Below are 25631 nucleotides of genomic sequence, written 5' to 3'. Positions count from 1 at the left end.
TTTCCTGTGTGACCAGCCTCATATGATGCATCATATGAGACTCTTGTTTTATAATGTGTTCAGTTAATTGACATTTCTTCACATGTGAAAGAAGATTCTGTGAAGAATTCTGGTTTTGAGGGCTGTATTTGTGATCTTGAACAAGCAGGAGCAGGCTGCTCAGAACTTGCATCTATGCATTGGCTTTTAATGTGGAGGTGAAGTATCTTGCATGTAAGAAAGTCCAGAAATTTGTTTTTAGAGGACATTTTGTGAATAGCACAGGCCAAAGTGTGTGGTGTTGTGTTAACAAGAGACAAAGCTTGTGAAACACCTTGTCACTAAGCCTGATCAATTTCTAGTGAGGTGTTTTTAAAGGAGGAAATGGAGTGCAGCTCTACCATGTGGGAATGTCCATGAGTTATTTTGGTAAAAATTAAGTACCTTCTTAAATACATGAATATTCATGTTTTATGTTTGAGGAGATAAGAAGAAACTTCGCTGCAGGAAATGTAAGGAAGCTCTTTCTATATAAAAGCTGATTCTACTTCTAAAGGATTGGGTATTATGTTGTTTGATCCATTGATCTGACGCCTGACTGAGTCCAGAAATGGAGAAATTTGGAGGGTAATTCTTCCAGGTGTAGTGGAAACTTGCTGCCAGTTGTATATTGTAAACAGTATCCACCAACTACTCAAAGATTATTTAAATTCTTCATACAGAAGTTATTTACTGTAACTTAGTTTTAAAGTTGAGCATTTCCTGTTCATTAGTGTAGGATGTTTTTCAAGCATGTCATCTGTAATGATTAATCAGCTATCTTAGTTCCTCTGTAGTGTTTTAGAGTGAATCATGTTTTTCAGCCTCAATATAAAGTCTGTCCAAATGGTGTTGAGTTCCTCTTCTGGCATAGAAATAGATTCAAGATGTTTTAAATACAAATCTGTATAATTAGGCATTTTCCTTCAGAATTGAAATGTTTAATGAGAGAAATTTGCCAGTCCAGAGAGGAATAACTTTTTGCTTCATGTCAATAGCACTGTCTTTAGCCTCTGCAAATGAGATTTTCAGCTGGATCAAGTTATTACTCACATTAGAGTGGTGCAAACAAGCCTTGAGCAGAGGTACAGGATAATCTGACCAACATCAGCAAAATGGTACTCAGTACAGCACTCTTATGGGCAATAGCTCTTGAAAAGTCACCATTGCAAAGGGTAGAACTGAGATGAACATTGTGCTTACATGGCATGCTGCTGCCTTGAACAGGAAATGAGAATTATTCTTTAGAGACTTTAGTATGAGTTAATATTAGTGTGCTACTCAGGCAAACATCTCCTCATCAGGCCTCGTAAGCTTGCCCAGTACTATGCTAATGTGGATTTACTGTTTGCTAAACTGGGCAAACAAGCCTGGATGTCTGCATGGCAGTGGTTTACAGTATTGGCCAAACACTGAATTTCTTCTGCAGTAATTGGGAATTTGACAGACAGCTTTTGTTTCAGTCACTGTGATTTCTTTAACATTGAAAAATTCTCATTGGTGTAGAGAGCCATGAATAACTACTTCAAATTTAAAAGTTTGAAGAGTTTTTTAAGTTTCAAGGGTTTTGTATTTGAGTCTCCTGTATGATTCTTAGTGATAATGATTTTGTACATCATGTCTAATTATCCTTTTTACTTTTAGTGATTATTGCTTAAAATTGTAAACTTCAAAACGTATTTGAAGTTCTGCATTTCTTGCTGCTTTTACAAAACAAGCTAGAGGCAAGGTCTTTGAATAGTTAGATCTTACTGGAGTTATTCCTGGCTGTGCCTGACATGCAGAGAATTGGTATTTTAGAACAGAAAATCACCAAGAAAGAGCAGAGAGAAGAAAAAAAAGTCCAATAGTCTTTATGTGCATTAGCTTCCAACGTAGGCACATTCCTTAAAGAGGGCATTGCTGGGAAAAGCACGATAGGATTTGAATTTACTGATTATTTCTAATCATTTGCTGGATAAAAACTGTTTAAGCATATGTAACATACCTTTGAACAAGACAATTTTCTCCACTATGCAAGTTTTTGAAGCTATCTTACTGTGGGATATCCAATCAGTAAGGACCATTTCCTTTGTCCTGTTTGGCCCTTGTACCCAAGCTCTACATGAGGTAGATGCATCTTTTAAGATCCTTAAATTTTCTTTAATTAAGGATGTATATACGTCAAAAACAGCGAAAAGAAAGTTTCTCATTTGTTTGCTACATGATGTAGGGAGAGCTGTCCCATGAGCATGTCCTCCAAGGAGGAGGACTCTTGTCTGTCCTCAGTAGGACCTGAAAAGGCTCACACTGGTGTCAGGTATCAGGACAAAGGAGCTAGAAGGTCATTGCAATGAGCTCTTGCTGAAGAGTATGCTCCAAAATTTTAGATACAATGTATTGATTATGAAGTTCGAGGACCCTCTGATATCAGGCTGTACCTTTCTGTTTCCAAAACCAGTGTAATTCTGTTCTCTTTCCAATCTTTTGAAGTCCTACATTATTATTATCATCCTTCCTGATCATTAATTTAATTTCTGTTTGAATTTGTGTTAAATACTAGTTATATACATATGTGCATGTGTAATTATGGTAACTTATAAATAAATTACATGATGCTGACTTGCTGTCTCGAAGGAGTGCAGATATCTTGCCTTAGTTGTTGCAAGCTTTTCCTATAATCATAGTTATCTTCTAAGCTTTTCCCATGTCCATTTAGCCTAAGAAATAGTGCACATGAGACACTCTGATCCTAAGATAACCAGCAGGTTTAGATGAGTTGTTATCCTCACTGTCAGAGGCTTTCTGTTGGATTTCTTTTGTGATCAGTGTGAGGATTTTTCATTTTCCATTGCAGACTGTTGTTGGGTGGAAGTTTTTTACTCTCATTTTACTCACGTTTTTCAGAATAGATGTGTTCTGCAGGATTTTTCTTGCCTAACAATTAGCCTTTGAATTAGCATAGATTGTCTTGTATGCTGTTTGGAGTTCAGAATGGCGCAAAGGTCTCTTAAAGGAGGGCTTTGCATATTCCAGCCAGATGACCTTACTTCATGAAGCTTAACACACACCAGGAAAATGTTTTGGCTTGCTCCAAGAAGAGGCGCTAACATTAAACATACAACCTGAAAAGCACATCTTTTCCTGTCAGCAAGACAATGCAGCTAGTGGGACAGATATCTGTTTTACATCGGTGGTTGTCATTTGAGCATTTGCCTTTGCAATGAAAAGGGCAGAAACCCCAGCTTTTCTGAACAAAAGTGTCAGTGGCCCGAACGTAATGTGCTGGATTTAAACTGTGGTGGAGATGTGCATACCTTACCTAGTGTGGTGTGTGATCTTTCACTGGAGCATAAACAGATGCCTGTATTGTACTGATTTCACTCTTGGCATATTTTCTTATTTGTGTCCTCAAACATTACAGATGATGACACTGTAAGACGAGGCAGTGCCCCTGTTCCAGCCCACTCTGTGAGCACAGGCTGGGTTACATAATGTGCTCCACAGCACTGTACTCTCATTATGGAAAACCCATTGTTTTCTCAAATTGCTGCTTTTTTTTTTTTTTAATAGTTTCAGAATTATTTATCATTTTTCTTACCAGCAACTCCATTCTGTTTAAAAGCTGGGGTTTTCTTCTGCCATACCTACCAGGTAAATGTTTACAAGTCATGTAACTGGCATTTGGGAAGGATAAAGCCAAGGGCAAGTATTTTCAATGATATGTTATTGGTTTGGGGGATTTTGTGTTTATTTTTTTTGGTGGTTGTTATTGGCATTTGTGGGTGGGTATTTTTTTCAGTATAGCAGAGTTCTGAATTCTGTAGAGGTTAATAGATGAGTATTTTTTTAATTTTAGTGAATTTTTTTTTGCTCTCTCCCCCCACAGGGATCTAGCATGCTAACAAATTTTCTTGGCCCTCAAAGTTGCTTTTTTCTTATTCCCGAGTTAAGGGAAGGAAAGTACATCCAAAATGCCTCAGCTGCACTGTGAGATCAAGTTGCTCTTACCAAAGGGTACAGAATAGCTCTTTATTCATTCTATGTATTGGGCAAGAATTCAGTAACCTTTATTAGTGATAAATAGGACTAGTTCTTGATGTTGGAACTTTTATGTGAAAGGGAGCAGCAGCTTGCGAAACCTGCTTAGTTATTCATGTCCTTATCCAATATCCAAATGAATGCCTGAGTTTGCTCACAAGAAATCCTGGCCTTTCTAATTCAGCCAGAAACACTTATGTGTTGTGCAAAAATACTGTTGTGTCTACAAAGCATGTAAAAATGTAGAAGCATGAAAAAACCTGGGTTTAGCTTTTCTTACAAGCCATGCTTGTTCCCTACACAAGTTCTAAAACCTGACCAGCAGAATTATGATAGCAATATTACACAATCTGCATGAAACATCAACGTTAAAGGGTATGAGAAGTATTTGCAAAAAACACTCTGACTCAGTACTTTCAAGAAAGAATAATTGAAGATAAATGGTTTTGAGCTGAATTACTTGGAAGTGGAAAAATGCAGAGATGTTTAGTTGTTTCAAAATGTGCTTCTTGAAATACTTGACAGCAAAAAGTCTTCTTGCTGTGGATCTCTTTAGTTGAGACAAATAAAGATGCAATGTCTGCCAGAACACCTCAAGCACTCTTGTTCTCATATGTGAACAAGGTATGCTCAAGTACTGAATCTCACTTTTTAAACATCTTCACCACATCAAAATAACTTGTTGGGGTTTTTTTACTGTACATATTTAAATGAGAAATTTTTACTTTTATGTTCTGAATGAGACATTGGCTGGCTGTAAGTTCCAGCAGTAATAATCTTAGATGAGGTTTGAAGCTTAATTGCTGTTCCTTGCTCTAAGTGTGACTCACTTTCTTTTGTGTGTCTTTCTTTTGGGGCCACTCTTATAAGGGGAACATGGCTTCAGACAATTACACCTGAATGGTGTTTGTACCTAATTTTTGTCATGTAAGATAGCATTTGAAGTTAACTCATTTAATGAAAGATGCCTGGAATGGTGTTATTTAACAGCATGAATTGTTCTGAACTTTGTTTTCCTTTTTTACCAATCCTTTTTTGGTAGTATTGTATCAACTTACATTTAAAATCTTACTTTGCTGAGTTTCTGTGGACATTGAAATTTGGGATTCGGTAAAATTTTCTCATGTCCCTGTCAAGTTGTTCTGCTCTGTGCCAAAGTCTAGATTGTCTTTTAGACAAGAGTAGTTTGGCATCTGATGTTTGCTCACGTGATTTGAGCTCTTGATATTTTTTGTACAATTTTTATAAAAGGTATTTTCCAGTGTTATTTAAAAATACTAAAAAGACACAAATGGACTATCTTACTTGTTTCTAAAAATGAATTTTTAAAAAGAAGTTGTTGAATGTAAGTGAATGTTCAAATACAATATGTCACTATCATATATATATATATATGTATATGTGTGTGTGTGTATATAAAAAATGATGTTTTTTCTGTGCAAACTTAATTTGAAGATTAATCCCACCAGATTGCTTTTAGTGCACTGGCATTTTAGAAATGCACCAAATCTTTAATGTGCTTTTTGTTTATAAATTTTTTTATATTGTGTGTGAATTGTTTGCAGTGGTTCAGTAAGGATAGAGATTTTTATCAGTTTTAGGTTTATTATTTGACTAGAATCATTATGAATGGGAAGTAAATTGTTTTCCAGGGATTTTAGTGCTGTTCTGTGAACTTGAGCCTAAATTCAGTCACAGGAATTCCATTTAAAAAATGCCAAGAGGCATCATGCTAAACGAGGATGCTTTTAGAACTGACAAGTATGTCTGTACAGCAAAGCTATGCAATGTGAATTCTTTCCTGCCTCCTTGGTGGGGATTCTCATTTGTGTGCATGCAATGTGGAATGGTGTGCAAGCAGATAATGTCATTCTGCTCTACTCTAGATAAAGCTAAAACTCAAATGTTTGACTTTTTCCTGTAAAACTTTAAATGTTCCCCAGGTTTCACATTAGGAAAGAAACTTGATTGCCTGGGATGTTCCAATAGTCAGAAAAGGAAAAGACAGTTGTTTGGTTGTGAAATGCATTATACTTGGTCAGTTGGTCATTGTTTTTATAGATTCTAAAACTCCACTTTGGCACAAGTGATACTTTTCCCCCCCTTAGGTTTTTACCATGACACAACTTATTGTCCAGGAGAAGGAGGTTTCCAGACCAAGGTTCACTGTGTTGCTCTAATTCATTAATTTCTCGTGGTGGAAATGTGAATATATCTTGATAGTTTTTATAGCCAAATTTCTTAGGCAATTATGACTGCCATAAGTATTGAAATCAGAATAGATCAGCCTTTTTCATTGCTGTAGTTCTTAATGCCACTCTGCATGGGTTTCCCCCATTTTGCTTGTCCCATTCACCCAGACTCAAGTTAAACTTTTGTCTTGTTTCTGAAATATGCCCATAAGCAAAATCTGACCTTTTGCAGTTACTGAGGGATTTTCATGTTTGGAAAATCAGATTTTGGAGTGGAAATTTAGTGTCTCCTTTGCAATTATATAGCTAGAAGTCATTTCTTCCAACATGCCACAAGTATGGTGCTTCATGGTTGTTTTGTGGGTCAGTGTAGATTTACTCAAAAATATCTTATAATGGGATTTTTTTTTCTTGTTTCTTATGACAATTTAGAAAACTGTGAGCTTGTGCTCTTGAGGAACACAGGTGTTTAGGATGACTTATGTGCAGTTAAACTCTTGGTTTGTCATAAAATGATGCTCTGGTAACATTTTTCCAGGCTACTTTGTGGTTCTCTTCGGACATATCTTTTATTTTTTATTGTAATCTACAGCTGCTATCCAGTTTTTTTAAGGCTTCCACAAACTCACAGTGTCACAAATGGTAGTCATGAGTGAAAGATTTTGTGCTTTATTCCATGGTGTGCTAGTTTTTATTATTGTTTTTTTTAGTATTCTCATCAGCATTATTGTCAGCTAGAACAAAGAGCATGCACTATTAAACTGGTACTGAAGATCTTACCTGGAAACAACAGTGGGGTTTGTCAGATTATGGCTGATGTGACCCTTGTTGCTAAAACCACTTCTTTTCTCCTACAAGATAAAGTCTCTCTCATCAGCGATCACTCTGTCTTAATGAGCAAGATGGCCAAAGTTCCTCCCTGGTATTTTGTGATTTTTTGGAGGTCTAGATTTGCTCTGCCCTCCTAACAGATGGTATGAAGATGGTCCTGAAATTTAATGAGTAGTGATAAGGTCTTACTAGTGAAAGTTTAATACTGGGCTTTCAAAAATGTTTCTTGCAAATGCAGTACAAGTGTTCATACAAATGGGAGTATGAAAGTTCAAGAAATTAATGCAGTCAGTATGCCAAATCTAATAGCTTCACCTAAAATGTTAGCTGTGTAGTATGTATTGGTTTTGTGGTGACTGTCATGCTTTCTTCATGTTTTAAGCATGCAGGAGACCATTAATGTTACATTAGCTCTCTCTCTATATTGGATATGCATCTTAATTTTGAAATATGGGGAAAAAATAGAGGCCTGTTTCCAAAAATTGTGTCAAACAAAATTAGTTAGAAATTTGTTGATTTTGGGCAATGCAAAGTTCTGAGAATTGACTTAAAATTACAAGAAAAAAATCCAAAGAAATAGCAGATGAATTACAGTTAGGGTAGGGATACAGTACTAATTTCTCAATATTTACAGGTCTTGAAAGTCTAGTACTTCATCTTTTTCTTCTAGTTTCCATTCACTAATTTTCAAACACTAGCTGTGTGTTTCTAGGACACTGTTGTGATTGAACATACTTCTGAAGAGTTAGTCCTCATTTCTGGAATCAAGTACCTAAAGTAAACTTCTAAGAAGTTTAAAGTGGGAATGTAAAGGATATATATATACATGTGCTCTTTTTTTCTTTTTTTTTCTTTTTTTTTTTTTTTTTTTTAATATAAGAGCAAAAAAAAAAGTTAGAGTAGACAGTTATTCCACCTGAGGAAATGATTATTCTAAAAACTGTTGAAAAATTTGGAAATAAATTTTTTGTTTTAATGATTCCCAAGAGTAGCACTGGGACTTGGCACTATGATCCTGGACACTGTCAAAGAAATGGAAATACTTTGTAATAATTTCTTAGACATTTCCCATGAATTCTGGAGTTATACATCATCCGGTTGAAAAGTCCTGTTTCTCTAAACTAACTGAAGAATACACTAAGAGTTATACTTAAACTCAATTTTATTTAAAAGGTGTGTTTGTTAAAGCTACTGCAGGGTATGTTGGAATTGAAACTTAATCAAGATTTGTGATTGTGTATGTAGGGTTGATTCCTACTAGGAACAGATGGCACTAGAAGCAGACAGATGACAAGTTATACAGCACAAAACACCTATTAAAAGATATTTTGCAACTGTGATCTTGAAATAATGAGAGTATATTAAAATATTATTGCAGAATTTTGTTTTGAAGAGCAGATAGCTATAGAGGAGTTTTTATGAAGGGGGAAGTTGCATTCAGGCTATTTCAAAAAATGCTTTAATTCAAAGATTCCAGATCAGTAGATGTTGAACTATTTGAAGGGCAAATTGAAGTTATATTCTGATGTACTCTTGGGGGAGTCATAGTCTGTTACATCCATCTTACTGGATATGTGTAGGATAAGAGATTTGCCTTTAAGGCATCTAGCTCCTTAAAACTCGCTGTGGTTGTACTTGGTTACTCTAAATCAATTACTGAGACAGAACCCAAACCAGGAATAAATTAGCTCAAAGGACACTTACCAAAAGGATACTTTAAAAAGAGGTAGGTTTGAAACCTGCATCTTTAAATTAGGATAGATTTCTCCATTGTAGAAGTTTTGATCCATGAAATAAGCAATGAAGCAATTAAAGCTTCTGGTTTAGGTCAAAAGAAACAAAGGTGGCAGGCATTACCATTGTTCTAGGTTGGATTATGAAGAAGCTCAGAGTGCCACTATCCATGTCACTTTATTCCGGTTTTGGCGGGCTCAAAAGGCCTTTTCCTATGCATTTCTCATATTGCCACTTTATGCAAACTTCTGTGTAGATGAAATACTTGGAAAACCTGATAAATGGAATTACTGGGAATGGCAGGATTATATCTTCTTCACTTAATGGAAAGGCATACATGGATATGATGCTGGGGCTTTTGTGATGCAGGAGTATCATTCTGAAAACTGATTCTTTAAGATCCGGGCCCTTTTATTGCTTGTTAGTTTAATGATAAATACTGACCAATATCTGGAATTAAACTTGAGAGTTTCTTATTGGGAATATAAATTCCTTTGTTGTTTCCATGGGAAACAAGTTTTAAAAAGTTAAAAGCTCTCTTTCAACTATGTAAAACCTGCTTAATACAATCAGTGTGATCTGTGTCCTTACTGCCATTACAGCTGATTTAGAGTTGTAATAGTCCCATTTGCCGTGCAGATACTTGAATTGGAAAATGAAGGTGCCACAACACTTGCTTTTCTGTGTTGTAAATACTGCTGCAACACTGCAATACTTGGAATTAAATAGTACCAACAGTGTTAGATTTTACATTCTGTAGAACAGTGGCTATTATGGACAAAATCCCTTCTCTAGTGACATTTTTCTTTTAGTGTCATTTAAATTTATGAAATTAAAGGAACAATATTAGGGCCAGTATTTACATTAGTATGACATTACCAGTGGTGCAACATTTTGGCTTCCAAAGTTCCTTGTTAAGGTTGAAAGCTTTCTTAGTGTTATTTAAAGTAGTCCTTAATATGCAGCAATTTGTATTCACAGATGAAATTTGTTACTGAAATGATTACTTGTTTTAATAAAAAGTAGTTGATCTGTTCAGAAGTACTCCAGTAGCATTTAAAATACAGTATTCTCCTTAATTTTATTCAGATTTCATTTATTAAAATTCATTCATTAAATGTAAGTCTTCAGATGGAGCAAAATGAGAATTTTCCTTTAGTGGAAGTAAAAACTTCATCATGAAAGATTGCTGAATGCAGTATTTCTGCTTTTTTTGACAGGTTCTGAAAACCAGGTTTTTAAATACTAAACCAAAAACCTTTTGCACAGAGACATTAATTTTTTTAAAAAGTGTTTGGAAGCATCAAAAAAATGCCAGCTGTGAAACTGGAGGGAAAGGAAAGGACAGGGTTTCTGTCAAAGCACCCTCAGCATGTGGAATATTTGTGGTCAGTAGATACCCTGGGGCTTGGGATTGTTGAAATTCCAATCTCTGGAGTTGACCCAGAAAGTGACAGACCCTGAGTGTCCCAGCAGTGCTGCCCTGGTGCTGCAGAGAGCAGGGACATGTCCAACCTCCTGCCTAGGTGTGCTCCCAGTTTGTTCTCCCTGCTGCGGAACTGGGAGCTGGGCTTTGAGTGTTTTCAGTTTGTCAGCTTAGGAGCACTGAAACTGAAATATTTGCATGGCTGGAAACTCACGGCTTGGAAACAGGAGTGGTGGAGTGGAAATGTTGCTTGTGTTTAAGCTGCTTTTATCTTTGTGTCTTGGTGATTTCAGGATGGGTTTTCACTAATAGAAGTTGGATTTTTTTGGGAAGTATGTCTGAAATTCATCAGAAGTTTGGACCATGGATGTTTCAGGAAAATGTGTTTGTGGCTTGTTGATGAGTGCAGTTCTAGATAAACACCTTCCTTCTGTCCACTGTTTTATTGGAAGATTTCTGATTCATTCTGTCACATTGGTTGCTGGTATGACTTCTGTCACTGAGATGTTAAAAAACCACAAAAGAAAACAAAGTCACCAGCACAGGTGTGATGAACATTTTTTATAAGAATGAGTTTTGCCCCTTGTGTGGGGAATGCAGTTTTTCTCATGTTTCTGTGTAAATGCTGTCTCTACAGAAGAATGTGCTTGTGGCCCATCTTACTTTCTCTAAATCTGATGAAATTGCAGACAGTATACTGTCATACTCCTTCTTATGTGTTCCCTAATCTCTAGTTTAAAGGCTTTTTAGCATTATCAAAAAGGCTTCAATGCCAGCTACCTATAGGAGCTCTGTTTTCCATACTGGAGGAATAAAAACAGATTTTCATTGCTGGCTGGTCTTTACTGTCTTTCAGCTGGGGAAGCAAGTTTAATGTTTGCTTTTCTTTTTCCTTTGTGCGTCTGATATTTTTCCTTTTTTCTTGTTTGTTTTTGGTTTTGTGGGGTTTTTTTTAATTTGTGTTTTTGGTTTTGTCTTTTTTGTTAGGTTGGTTTTTTGGGGGGTGGTATTTGGTTTTTCTCCTTTTTTTTTTTTTTAAGGGTTGTTTTTCTTTTTTCAAGATAGCAAGTCCTTAGTGCCAGGGGCCTGTCTTTTTTTATCCTAGATGTGTAAGCTGCATTTGAGACATCCTGGCAAGAAATTGGTGAGGTACTATGTGGTGTTAGTGATAAGTGTAGCATTGATTCCTTAGGGTGCATCAGTGTCAGGTTTGCACTGCTCAATTTGGAATTTCTTGCGTATAATTCAGATATTTTGTTAGGAAACATTGCTAATATGGTGAACTGTGTAGCTTTAACTTTTTCTGAGCAGGGACTAGGCAGGGAGTGGGTTGTTTGGGGCAAAGGGTTCTGTGTGTGGTGATGTTTTTTTAGAGGGGGTGGTTTGAATGCTCTGAATTCTGAAGTTGTCTTTTATGTTTCAGAAGAATTTCTTGAGTCTCAGCTCCAGTTTTGCTCTAAGATCTTTCCTGCCATGAACTCTAATTTTATTCATACATGATGCTAGCTGTCAAGTCAGGATTCACTAAATAAGGTTATTCTAGCAAGGGAGAAGATTGCTTTTCACAATAAAATGTCAATAGAAAATGTGTGTTAATTTTATGATAGTCGTGACACAGCAGTTGAATTAATAGAAATGTCTTGCCACTTAAAATTTCTGGCTGCATATTATCTTGATCCCTCACCCCCGGTGTATTTGAAACTCTACTAAAAGGATCTAAGCAGGGCTTAGGCCAGATCCAGGATGCTGACTGATTATCTGTCTCTTTTCTGATTTCTCACCAGCCTTCCCTCAGAGAGCAAACTGGTTGGTTCTTGTTCATTTTTATCACTCTCTGTGATGCGATCTTATTTTTCTGATTAAGCTATAAACTGGTGCAGGGAAATTAGCACTGATCCTGAAAGAGTTACGAGATATTTTGTGTGTATCCTTCAAAAGAGTAACTTCATTGTTATATATTGTGCATGAATAAATAAAATCTCTTACTGGTACCTTCAGAAGGACCTTAGATCAGCTTGAACTAATTAAAAGTACTGGGTGTTTCTTGTGGAGTGGTTTTTTTGCAAAAGAAATTTCACCTCTGTCTTCTCTTTTTGCATATTTACAGTAAATGAAACAGTTGAAATTGGATTCCACTATTTCTGCCCATAAACACTCTAGCTTCTTTTCTATTTTCTATTAAAATAATAACTTCTGAAATTGCTTTAAACTTCACAAAGAAAATGTTTCTCACTAATTGTTGCATATGACAATAACATGCTTGTTTTAATTGTGTAGAACAGACTCGAGTTCTTGTCTCTGGAGACAAGAGAATGGTGATTTATAACTGGTGGGTTAATCTAAAGATGTGATGAGCATCCTGTGTGTGTCAGGAAAATAGTGGTTGACTATGTGGGTGTTAAGAGCTCCTTAGGGAGAAGCATGCTTGTCTTAGTAAATTTGACTGATGTCTTTAGAGTAATTATAGTTTATATATATATATGATGTACAGTATTTGAAATATGAACTTTCATGCAGTATTTTTTCATAATATACAAAATGCTAAACCATACTTTTTTATTTTAAATAAAACCTTTTTTCCCCCCTCTTACCACAGGATAATGAGAAAAGGACCCCTTTACATGCTGCTGCCTATCTGGGAGATGCAGAAATTATTGAACTACTTATTTTATCTGGTATGTTCTGTTCCTGTTAATGGAAAACAAATAACTCTATGCACACCCAAGGAAGTATTTATGTACATCTTAGTGTGTGTAGCTTTCATTGAGATATTTAATGTACTAGAAATTAAAGATGCTTGTACTGAAATTTTGGTTTCCAGATTTACTAGTGTTACAATACTGTGTATTTCTGTAGTTCTGCTCTAAAATACTTCTTTGTAGAAAGCTTTCTCAGTTATAGCTATTTTTATTTGTAGCTTGATCAGCTTTCAATAGTTCAACACTAATTTAAAGAAATAATAGTGTATATGGTACAGGTAGGTGCTAGCAGCATTGCTTTAATTCTGAAATGCCCTTCAGAAAAGCAATTACAGTTGAAAATAAAGATGCCATCCAGTGTTGGTAGTATTATTTTAAGTATCTTTGCCTGTTGGCTTGAATGCACAGAATATAATTAGAACCAGCTGAAAGTGTTCAAGTTTTTTTTTTTTCCTATTTATTTGTATTAATAAAAATTCCAAGTTCTGTAAAACAGTATGCTTTGGATTGTATATTTGGTTGGTTTTTTTAAGGGTAGAAAACCAAGAAACTAAACCAAAAACCTGAAGAACATCATGACAGAAGGACTGAATTGACTGTCTTTGATCTTGGAGAGACCTACCCATCAAGTAGCTTGAGGCTGAATTCATAATACAGAGCTTCAAGCTTACACAGAAAGATGAAAACTTGTAGCAGTCCCACAGAACTACTTTAATCTTCAGTCTGCTTAATTGCAGGCCTTACCTGTGCAAAGCTGGCTATTTCTACTGCCACCACCCCCCATCAACCCCTTCTTACAAATTCTGCTTGAAGGAAATACCACATTTAGGGTTACAGGAGTTGCTTCCAGACCTTCAACTGAATTTGCTAGGCATAATTTAATTTGTTATAATTTTAGTATGATGTAATATTTTTGTTATATATGTTACTTGTACTCTCTCTGTATAAGTATAGAGAGAGAGTACAAGTAAGTACAGGAGTACAAGTATATATTTATGCTATATTATGTATATTATAAATATACATGATGTGATATTAATTAATATATCTATTGTTTGGACATACTCTATAGTGACATTTTGTCCAGAAGAGTTCACTTTTGAAAAGGTGCAATGTTTGAAAATCTAAAAAGGTGCTGTTTTTCCCTATCAAGGAGAAAGGCAAGTTCTGGTGGCTCTTGAAAATGTATAGTGACTCCCTTAATCAACTAAAAATGTTACATACTTCGCAAAGTTGTAGTCAGCTACTTCTGAGAGGGAATCTTCTGTCAGGTTTAGCTGAACACAATCCGTCTACCCGATTGGTGATAGAACAAAATACCCCTTTCTTGGGTGAAGGGTTTATGGAAGGTGGGGAATTGCAGTTCAGATGGAATGAAACAAGATCCTGGCTGGGGGGGAGTGGTGGGAGAAGAAATATTAGTCCTGCTATTTGGGCACGTAGCCTGGGGTTAAGCATAAGGATCAATGGAGAACAAAGAAGGGAGGTAAGAATTAGAACTGTACAAGTAGTGCAAAGCTGAGCAGTTGCATGAAGGAGAGGTTGTAGGTGCTGCAGTGTCTGCAGATGGTTCAGGGAGGATGTGAGGCATTGGTATGTCCCAGGTAACATTTATTTAATGAAAATCGAGATTTGCTTACAACAAAACAATGCATTAGATAGTTGCAAATCAAAAGCTCTGAAAGCTGTGGCGATGTCAGTCCAACCTTGCTGTGCTCATGTGCTGTGCTGTGGACTGCAGTACCAAGCTGTGCCTTGCTGGAGGGGCACAGCCTCCTGAAAGTCCCAGGGAGAGGCTGCACTGGGAGTGAGCCAGGGTGGTGCAGTCAGGGGTGCACAGGTAGGTGTGAGTTGTTGGCAGATTTGTGAGTGAAGAGAGGCATCCATTGCAGGGTGGAAGTGATGTCTGAGTGCTCAGGCTCTTCAGTTTGCAAGGCTGTGCTGTACTTGGGCACAAATCTGTATATTACCTGCCTGCAAGCAGTAGTTTTAGGCAAGCCTCCTGAATATTTAAAAAGTATTCACCAATTTAGTCTTCCCCATTTCTGAATGCTGGATTTGAAATCTTTGTGGTTGGTGAAGTATGAGCACTCAGCTGTATCGGAAGTGCTGAGCCAGCTGCTTCACAGAGAAATCAGGTCTAAGTGTCTCAAAATGCACAAGCTATGATTTGTCTTTTAGCTCTCTTAATTGAAAGGTGAGGAACAGAGGTTAAGTGTATTTATCCTCTCCATTTCATAAAGATAAGGAAAATTCATCTGTTGTGTTTCAGCTGGAAATCAAACCTCTCCTTTGAGACAGATGTATGATGTTACATTTTGTCATAATAGATGAGCATTAGGGAGCAAATAAAGAACATCTGTTAGTGCAGCAAGGCTTGAAAACTGTTTGTTGTGTTGCAAGACCTTTTTTTAAAATTGAGGAGAGTGGTTTTTTTTTAATAAATAGTATTTCTGTGCAACCATCTCCTCTGTGCAGTAAATTCACATGCAAAAATTGGGTTATGTGACTTTAACTGACCTATTGTAACATAGCTGCACAAGGGATTAAATGAAGTGTAGACTACTTTCATCCTAACATTTCCCACCTTGTGAAACCTTGTCTTTGCAACTTGTAATGTCCTCTAACATAGCTTTGCTAGAATGTTACTAGGAACCACTTTACAGTTTTCCTGCTGTGCAAACTATTCTACAAAGACTGTTTGCTTTGATGTTTTTATTCTTTCTTCAAACTAGACCTCAAAATGACTGAAGTCAGTATTAATCTTCCCACTATGCGGTGGCTCATACTTGATTCTTTCTTATTATTCTCTATTCTTAAAGTGTTATTATAGACTACTTACACATAGGTTTTTTAATTTGATTGGAATGTCTTTTTCATCCTGCTCCAGGGGATCCACATTGCTTTCAAATATGTATTGTAGATCACATTTTGCAGTCACAGTGTGTTCATATTAGTTTGCTACAGACCTAAGTAACCCATATTGCACATCCTGAAAATATAACTGATCCAGCCTTTTTGCAGACCTTTTTTGGAGTAAATTTTCAGTATCAAAAGCATTCTTACTTAGTTGTTGAATTCTTGAGATATTTTTCTACTAAATCTTAAGGTTGCTCTGTGACCTTTCCTATTGTCTTTCACCTGGACAGGGAGTCTGAAGGTGATAGTCTGCATACAGGCTCCAAACATAAAAAAAATTGCTTTACTGACTCCATTTTGGGCCTGGACGTTAAATTGCCTTTTGTTTTTTTTTTTATTTTGAGATGCTGAACACTAATAAACTTGTCCCCTGAGGATGTGAATGTCTTACCAACAGTTTTTTCATACCACTGTGGTTTGTGGAAGTTTAAATTTTCAAATAAACTTTCACTTTTGGATTGTAGCTTGATAAACAATTAGCATTCCTACATTTGTTGTGTAGGGAGGTGACCAAGAGGTGGCATGAAGATTATTTATAGCATCCAGAAGGATAGAACAGAAGTTTATATTTTGCTCACTTGAGAATCATAATATTAGAAGTATTTTCATTTTTGTATTACTCTGGGAAGAGTAGTAGCACTCATCACAGTTGTATTTTTATGACCTTTGTACAGCTCTGCATCCTGGTGCACAAATACATCTGTCTACTTTGCATAACTGCACTGACTTTATGAGTGTAAATGATAGCAAACTATTGGAAAGTAGAAAAGTTTAATAGTTAAGTCTTAATTAACTAGATGTCCAGCTTTTTGTTCTTTCCAAGAAGTCCTGATTAAAAAAGTCAAACCTTTCTTGAAGTCTGGCATGTGAACGGTTCTGGAGAGGCTTCTTGCTTAGGAAAAAATCGTTCTTTCCAGCTGTCCTATGATTTTTAATCATCAGAGTCTACTGTGCCAGGAAGTGGCATGTGAAAAGCAGAACAGATTAGTGTGATCACTGAATGTATTCTTTTGATTACTAACTTTTTCCATTTATTTTCTAAATATACTGTGGAGATGATTATTGCTTTCACTGAAATCAATGTAATTCACAAAAATCAACATTTGAATTGTCTGTTGTTTTCCTCTGAATAGATTTAGTTACTATATTGCATTGATACTAAAATACTAACACAACACATTGCTGTTTGCTTAACCCAACATTTTCTCTGCATGAAGCTCAGTGTTACGTGAGTGTGGTCAAACTCAATCTCATTAAAGTTTGGCAGCCCACGAGTTTTTGTTTCCTCTGGGTCAGGTGGAAAATGTAAGAACCGTGCTGATGCTGGAAAACTGCCACTGTAGTCATAACAGATTTTGGAAGACAGTAAAGACCCTTCAGTGTTACACCACTCTACCTCTGTTTCTTTCATCTAATTATGAATCTCTGTGAGTATTAGAAAGCCATGCCATGACAGTCACATAGCTCAGCTGCTGAAAGGCTCTTGCTGCTTCAGCCCCAGCAGAATGAAGCTCCCTTTGTTGGGATTGCAGATGTACCCACAGGCTGAGGGTGTTTCACAGGGGCCCCTTTGACACTGACAGTATCTTTCAGCTGCTTCCTCTTCTTTTGACAGTGTTGTTGGCTGATGTTTTTCTTTTCCAGGCTGGCCTAACTTCCCCCTGGCAGCAGTAAAAGTCATTTGCTGTGAGGAAAGTAGCTCTGATGTTCTTTGATAGAAAAAGTTAAGCTGACTCAGGAAAAGATAGAACTGTTCAGTGGCTTGAGTCAGTGAAGCTTGTGTTGCTCACTGAAGCTCAAGGGAGTGGTGGCTGAGATGCAGCAGAAACTGAAATGCTGAAAGGAAATTGGCTTATATTGACAAATCAGTAAAGTCCTCGAAGGATGGCTTCAACTTGATTGTTGTTTTCCTCCCTTTTCTGGCCAGCCTGTCTCCATGTGTATTTGTTTTGTGGGGTTGTTTTGGGGTTTGGGAATTGTTCTGTTTGTTGGTTTCTTAAGGAACAAAAATTAAAACTGTTCTTGAAGTCTTACTCTGTCTGGACAAAAGATTCCAGACCTGTTCCTCTTGGACTTTTTCACTATTCTATAGATCTTCTGCTATGCATTTAGCTTTTATATGGCAAGAAGCTTTCTCTCCATAAGGTCTTAGTCATTATTTTTACAGCAATGATTTTCCGAGTATCCCAGTTTTCAATAGGAAATTACACTCCATTTCTATTATTAATTATTCTAATTCATATCTCAAATCTTATACTTTAAAAACTTCTGTATCTCCTCCTGACTGTTTGCATATTTTTCTATGTAAGGAAAAGTTTTCATCTCTATCTGTTTATTCCTCAGTATGGTCTGAGAATTTCTGCTTGCCAGTTTAAGTCCTTCCAAGGTCATTGTCTCTAGATAAAAAAGTGGATCATTCAAAAGGAAGAACTTCTGAACCTATTACTAGCTATTAGGAAAATAATTAAGTAGAATCTAATTACAGTGGAATTAGTGGTTACTGACAGTGATTTATATCTGAGATCTTTCTAATTTCTCAAAAGATAATACCTAAAATTATTTCAGGATACTAGTTTTTAAGACAAGGTTTGTTACTTTCTTAAATGCCCTCTATAAAGATCTTATGTACATCCTTTACTCCTAAACAGACATTTCAGGGCTTCAAATACCAAACATTGGGTGTCTGTATTGCATAACTGAATGAAAACACTTTTGCTTTCTTTGCTTATGTTATGATATTGCTCAGTCACTAGCACATCTTGTACAATAACAAAGGAAAATACCATCCCTGAGAGTCTAAAAATACAGACTGCAAACAGAACAGTGGAAGGCAATTGAGTACTTAAGTCAGTACTGTGAACAAAGATGAAAATGTCTTGTCAGTTCTGTTGTATTTTTTCATCTATTTCCAACTAGTGACGCATAAGTAATTCAGCCACTGCATTCATTAGTCTTCTGAGGACATTTCCAAATAGGAAGAGTTCTGGTGCAGAGGAGCTGTGGAGGAGTGTCACAGCAAGAGTTTTTGTGAGAGGAACAGAGAGGTGGTGTGAGACAGGGCAGTGTAAGAGTAGTGTGGCAGTTTATGGGTGAAGGAAGAGATGCGTGGTTCCTTGCAGCATTTCCTGCCCAGTCGTTCCTTGTCTGTCTTTGTAAGAGATGGTTGAGATGCTAGATCTTACTGGAATGTAAAGATATGGATACCAAGAAGTATGCAGAAACATATGGCCAGGAATTGGTGGCTAATAGCGCATTTTAATGTGCAATTGCCACACGTGGGCTGGTAGAATTAAACCCTCCAGGATCATTCTGTAAATCACTGCACATATTCAATTAAAAAATTTGTCTCTTGAAACATAAATTTGCTAGAAGTAAGCATCACAGAGCTTTTCAGTAGCCTCTGTACTTTATTTATTAAGTAAAATGTGTCTTCCTAATTGTCAGTCTTGTGAATACAATTTGGCAAGATGAGCTGTAACATTCAAGGACTAGGGAAGAAAATTATGTAATACTTCTCTCTTATTCCCACCCCACATTTTGCAGAGCAAAAGTCCTGCTTTAATATTTGCCTAGATGTGTAAACTTACTGGGCTGTACTAGCAAAATTAGTGATGAAATGGGTGATCTTCTTTAATGTTTTGTGCACCAACATGGAGTAATAATTCACTTCTTTTGGTAGTTGCTGTTTTAGGAGAGGGTCGTTCACATGTTGGTTCTTAAGTTCAAGTTGAATATTTGTGTTCCAGCATTGGGATTGCTCTGACAAGCACCCTTATCCTTTTCGTGAAAAATCTGTGGCATTAAAAAAAAATTGAAATGTAAGAAATTTTATAGTAAACAAATGGGAAGTTTTAATAAGCATATTAAGATCAGGCCCTTGAAGTCTGGAAGGGAGTGGGGAGAACAGCAGTTTCTTAGGGTTGTTTTTTGGTTTGGTTTGGTTTTGGTTTTGGTTTTCCACACAGGGAATTAAGATACACTGTACTGTGCTTTGAAAGAGCAAACTGCTCACAGCTGGCATTTGAAATGTGAGAAATGCCCTGGTTAACATGTCAGCAGGTTGAGCTTCACTGGGATAATATTGCATTGGCAGTGCTGTGCATTAGGTTATGCACATACAAGTGTTCAGACTCTCTGTAGGCCAAATGTGAAGCAATATCTTAAAGCAAAAGTTATTCAGATGAGGTATAACATTCAGTGTACATTTTTGTGAGAATTATTTTCAGTGGTTTGGGGTAGAGCTTTACCTCAGATGATCAAGGCTGTAAATTCCCTCACTATTGCATGGTAGGGCTGTGACAGGTTTGAGAGAGCCCTTGAAGGGTCAGGGAGGAACAGTGACATTTTACCCAAAGCATGTGCTAGGCAGTAAAGCACAGCCTACAGGAGGATTATGTCCTCGCATAGATACAAGGCTGTTTGGAAAAGCTCCTTTATGCAATCTAAATTATTCTCGACAGCATGGCTTCTTGGAGATGATTAAGGGCAAAGTATCTCTCTATTAATCTTAAAATGTTAAAATTTGTTTAATGTATCTAAAGCTGCAGATCTCTCAGTCCCAAAATTAATAATGCATATGTGGTTTTTGGTAGTGCATTTATTCTGATTATTGCTTAAAAACTTTCTTTCAATATAACAATTTTGCAACTTCTTTAAGAGTTTTAGTTGTGGAAGGAAAAAACAAGCTTGTGGTTCTTTCTTAAGTAATTCCATCAGAGATTCAGGTTTGTTATCAAAAGTCAACTTTAGCCTTTCCTGTGTCAGAGAATCTACAAATTTTTGTGTATTTGAAAATTTAACTTATTTTAGTGTCTGTATTTTACACTGTTTCAATGTGCTAGACCTAGGCATCCTTCTTTCTTTGGGTGGAAGACCACTTATGGAATGGGGGGAAGGCATTTGCTATGTTGATTTTTGTTCTATTAAGAGAACCATGTTACTTTTAGATATCACATCAAATTTCCTTAGACATTTCTCTGGCTAATGTTTTCTTAATGATTTTCTTTCTTACTTTCACATATTCTTTTCCTTTAGTCTTAGTAAGTGTGATTAACTTATCATTGCGAAAACCTTTTGTACAGTATCTTTTTGTATTTATTTCTTCTCTCTTCTGGTGTAGTTTTTAGACTGTGTGTTAGATGTACCCGAAATGTCAGTAAAATCTGAATACATCCACACTGCTTGGACTCTAAGCACATTTTCACTGAGAGCTAGAGCTTAGGTAACTGCTGCTTTTTGGAGTGGAAACGTGCATTTCTTCTCTTCTGATGGGCACTTGCCTTCTCCTCTCTTGGGCTGCAATACCTGGAAGAATCTGAGCTGACGCCAAGTTTTGCAAATGCATTTTCCTCAGGAAAATCAGGATAGTAATTAATGACTTAGTAACTCACTCAGGTTCTTTCAAATGCTTTAAAGACATTTGTATCCTAAAGTTAGAGATAGAAATCCGTTTATGAAAGTCTTTGCTTTTTGGTCATTGGCTGCATGCGAAGTCAGGTTGAACTTGGAGTACAATTTTGGCTCTAGTTTTTTTTCTTATCTGCTAAAAACAAAATGTGGCCATCAATTACATAGAATATAATCAAGAATTACAGATACTTTTGGCATATATTGATTATGTTCTCACTTTCCAATCATTACCTCATTATATTTGTGATGTCATTCATCACTTGTTGTCTTCTGGGAAGGATTGCCAAAAATCCTCAGGCATTTCTAGTGACTTTTAGAATACTCAGATTCTTTCTTCACTTCAGTTCTATGCAAGACTTGATGCAGTACAGTCTGCTATGGCACATGATGTGTTGCAGTGCACCACTGGATCCTTAGGATGTGTGACAAAAACGGCTACTCGTTGTGTCTCCTAAACTTTTCTTAGACTCTGGTGGTTTTCTTCAAAAGGGCTTGGACTTTCTTCCCTATTTACTAGTCTTATTTTTCAAAAACTTTTGCAGTTAGGAAAATAGGACAACATCCTATGCTGAAATTTAGATGAGGAAAGATGGAAATCCCTGAAACTGTAGCCAGCTGTGACGTCTCAGTCTCTGTCCAGTGGATGGAAGACCTGGGATCAAACTGGAAGTTTGCATCCTGCATCAGCTTCTGTATTCTGTTCTTATGACTGAAAGGGATGGATTGATTAGAAACTCAAGAGAATTCTCCTCAGATATTTGGGTTGCTTAGCATATACAACTATGATTCTGTACATTTTGTACAGAAACACTGCTGGGTTTCTTGATCAAGTGGCCTGGGAGAGACTTCTTTGCTTGTGCAGATCTTGGATCAGAATACCCTGTCTCTCAGTTGAATATCCTGATTTGACCAGCAACCTTTTTGGCATCTTGTGTCTTACCGCCCTTCCATTCTTTTCTGTTCTTTGCCTAGAAAAAACAACAGTTGGTTCTGACATACCACTATTACGTTTAGCTTGAGATCTTAATCAGCTCTGGTCACGTAGCATTAATGTTACTGTGTGATTCTTTCCAACAGTATTTCTGAACTCTTTTTCTTAAAAATGTAAGATTTTGTTTAAGTTATCCCTGTAAAATATCAGAAGTTTCAAAATAAAGATAGGTAAGTTTCCAGTCAGGGTATAAATATCCTACAAGGTTCTAGATGTGTGTGTATCATTAAGCAATTAAATTATTAACCTTAATCATTAGGTTTTCTTGTTTGTTGGAGTTCATTGGAAGTTCAGATGTAGTTCAGCTGCTTCCTTCAGGGGATAGAAGTTCCCAAACCCTTCTTTCCTTTTATTATTAAGAAAAAAAATTAAAATCCAAACCCAGGCTTGTGTCCCTTAGAGATGTGTGTGCAGCTTTATTTCCTGGGGACAGGGAAGGCTGTTCCTTAGGAGTGCTTTCAGAAGTAGAGAGGTGTGGCTGTTAGTCTCTCTCATGAAGGGAGGACCAGGAGGTACCAGGGTGGGCTAGGTGACCTTTGTTCCCAAAGAAGTCCCAGTAGAAGAATCATCCTCATTCTGTATACCTGTCCATCAGACATGGACAAGGAAACTGTAGGCCTGGGGAGTAAGTGCAGCCTCTTTTTGTATTTTCATAGAGAATTTCAACTATAGTGGGAAGCCATGAGACTTTTGTTGCTGTCTGAAGGATTTTCATCTTTCTTACACAGCAGCCTTTTATGTGGCTTTGGAAGGGCACAAGATTATAGAGAATGACCTAGCATAAAAATATGAGTATATTTTCATGTGGAAGAGTATTATTGGTAGTGTTAAAAGAATTTCCTCAAAGGGTTGATTTCAGCTGGAGAAAAGATTATTTTTCATTTTTTGCATGAAAAATGAAAAGAAATGCCTAGAACAAGTAAACTAATTTTACTAGAGTAAGTAAATAGTTCTATTTCTGAAAATGTCTTCTTGAAAATATTTTAGTCATTCTGTAAATACCTTTTAAATGTCTGTTGTTTTTATTTTTTGTTACAGGAGCTAGAGTTAATGCCAAAGACAGCAAATGGTTGACTCCTTTACACAGAGCTGTAGCATCTTGTAGTGAGGTATGTTGCTCTTTTTGACTACCTTGTGTTAAATAAGACTTCTCAAATTACCTTCTGTCCATTGTTTGTTTTTTAAAAAGTGAAACTACTCCAAATGTTTGGAATTGCAGAACATTTTTGCAATGGTGTTTTTGGCCTTTTGAGGAAGTGTGTATATGTATATCTATTGCTTAAGCAGTAAGAAAGGAGGAAAATTATAAACTTTGAGTTCTCAGCTGTGCTCTCTGTGCCTTCCCTAGCAGCAGACTCTGCATGTGGTGTTCTCAAGTCTCATTTACTTCTGCTAAGGTAACCAGAATGGTTCAGCATGAGGGAAGTACAGATGAATTAAGATTTAGAACAACTTTTGCAGCATGGTCTTTGCATTACTTCATATTTTTTTACATGCTTGTGTGTTGAGGCCTTGAAGAAATAAATGATTCTGTTAAAGGCCTGCTAGTGTCTTTTATTTAAAAAGTGATTAATTAATAGTATTGAATATCACTTTAAAATTCTTAAGTGGAATGTAGACTGTTTCTTGAAGTCTACCAGTTGTACATTTGTGAGAATATCATAATGTGAGAAATTACTTGGCTATTGTTTCCCTGTGGTGATTGTCCTAATAAAAAATTTAAATATCTGTAGAAGATCAAAACAAACAGAGAAATGCTGATCTTGTTATGTGGAAGAGTTTATGCAAAACTATCTCCTTTGAGATCCTGGATCAAATTGATGCTTATTTCAGTACGTTTCAAATAAAGGTTTTTTATTAGTAAATTTTTGTTTGGGAAGATAGAATTGAATATTTTATTTCTGACAAGCATTGAACTTCAAGTGTTTCATCCATGAGCTGTCTAAACAAGCCTTGTTTCAGTTTTTGCTTTTGAATTCCCTGGATAAACCGCAGTATTTTGTCACTAGCATTAATAGCAAAGTTATTTAGAGATCATGTTATTCAAAAAAACAGTGTTTGAAAATCAATCTTCAAGGGCTTCTTATTCCCAAATGCTATTTGTTCTTGAGATATTTTTAGGCTGTTCCTTTGGGAGCTGACCAAAGCACCAAATGCTGCATTCTTCAGAGCTGAGGAGCAATAAAAGCTCACCACATCAGTAATGCTTGCAGAGGCAGAGGAGTGCTGCAAACAAACTGGGATTAAATGATAACTTCAAAAAATGTAATCCTGGTTATAGTTTTGGTTTTGGTTTTTTTTTTTTTTAAATATGGAAGATTTTAAACAAAACATTATTCAGAGGCAAACAAGACAAGTAAACCAGTCAGAGCTTGATAGACGCTTGTCAGAATTCTCTATTTATAAACACAGTGAGTCATGGAAGCCCATGTACAGGGTTGATACATGTAGGCACTGTTTTCTAGCTGACAGACCTATATGGGTTTGGGGCACTGGATGAAAAGCTGTAATGAAAAAAAATGGATAATGATTTCAGTAGAACATCTGGGCTCTTGAAGTGTGGACAGCTGCAATTAAACAAGGACATTGAAACTTAAAAGATAGCTGCAGTTATGGATTTAGCTGTCAGCTGCTCAAGTTCAGGCAGCTTCATGTCAAGACAGTCACATTTTTATTTGTGTGTGCCTGCTGTATGTTGCAAATTAAAAGAATAAAGAAACCCCAAGTAGATTCAGTCATTAAATTCATTAATGCAAATGCACATAGAAATTTGATTCATTATTTTTATACTAATATTGTGGTGCTTCCTTCTGCAGAAGGGGTAATAGCTGTTCTCACATTTCCTTGTTCTGATATGGTTCTGATATGTTCTGATATTTGGGTTAAACAAGACAAGACTTAAAATATAATTAGTTTTTTAAAGTACTAAATCTACTTCCATTTCAGAGAAGACCTATTCAGTTTTCTCATTAAAGTACAAACCTGTGATGCAGTACTTTCACTTTTGTGTTTGTTCCTATCTTCTTTTTTATTAACAGTACAAGAAATTTCAACATTTTAAATGTTATTTATTCTAATATAAATAGGATCAATAGTGACTTAGCAATCTGCCCATAGACCTTGCTATCATACCACAGTGTAATTCAGAATCTCTAGTAACAACTTGCGGTAACATGTTTAAGTTCAAAGTGGTAATCAATTATTTGTGTGCTCAGTGACTGAATTGGCAGCCACCAAAAGCAATTAGTGAATCGTGGGAAGGTCACACAGCTGATGCAAAATGCAGTATTCATCATCATGTTGATACTGCCAGCACGTTTATTTTTTTATGCATTCCAATTGTGTGCATGTATTTTAATGGGATTTGTTTATCTTGCTGTAAGAATTACAGT

At 36.4% G+C, this 25631-nt stretch overlaps 1 protein-coding gene across 2 annotated transcripts in view; it reads left to right on the top strand.

Moving 5' to 3' along the window:
* The window catches only part of ANKRD28 (ankyrin repeat domain 28), a 116963-nt gene that overhangs the window by 51628 nt on the left and 39704 nt on the right, over positions 1-25631 (top strand). For both annotated transcript variants that reach the window (XM_041411403.1, XM_041411402.1), the window contains exons 3-4: positions 12818-12896; positions 23278-23348. In XM_041411403.1, coding sequence (XP_041267337.1) covers positions 12818-12896; positions 23278-23348 — 150 coding nt within the window. The remainder of the gene's footprint in view (positions 1-12817; positions 12897-23277; positions 23349-25631) is intronic.

The sequence above is a fragment of the Onychostruthus taczanowskii genome, unplaced genomic scaffold, assembly GCF_017590055.1.
Source record: "Onychostruthus taczanowskii isolate IOZ18803 unplaced genomic scaffold, ASM1759005v1 scaffold36, whole genome shotgun sequence".
Lineage (NCBI taxonomy): Eukaryota > Metazoa > Chordata > Aves > Passeriformes > Passeridae > Onychostruthus > Onychostruthus taczanowskii.
The sequence above is the reverse complement of the archived record's forward strand: the minus strand, read 5'-3'. Positions and strand labels throughout refer to the sequence as shown.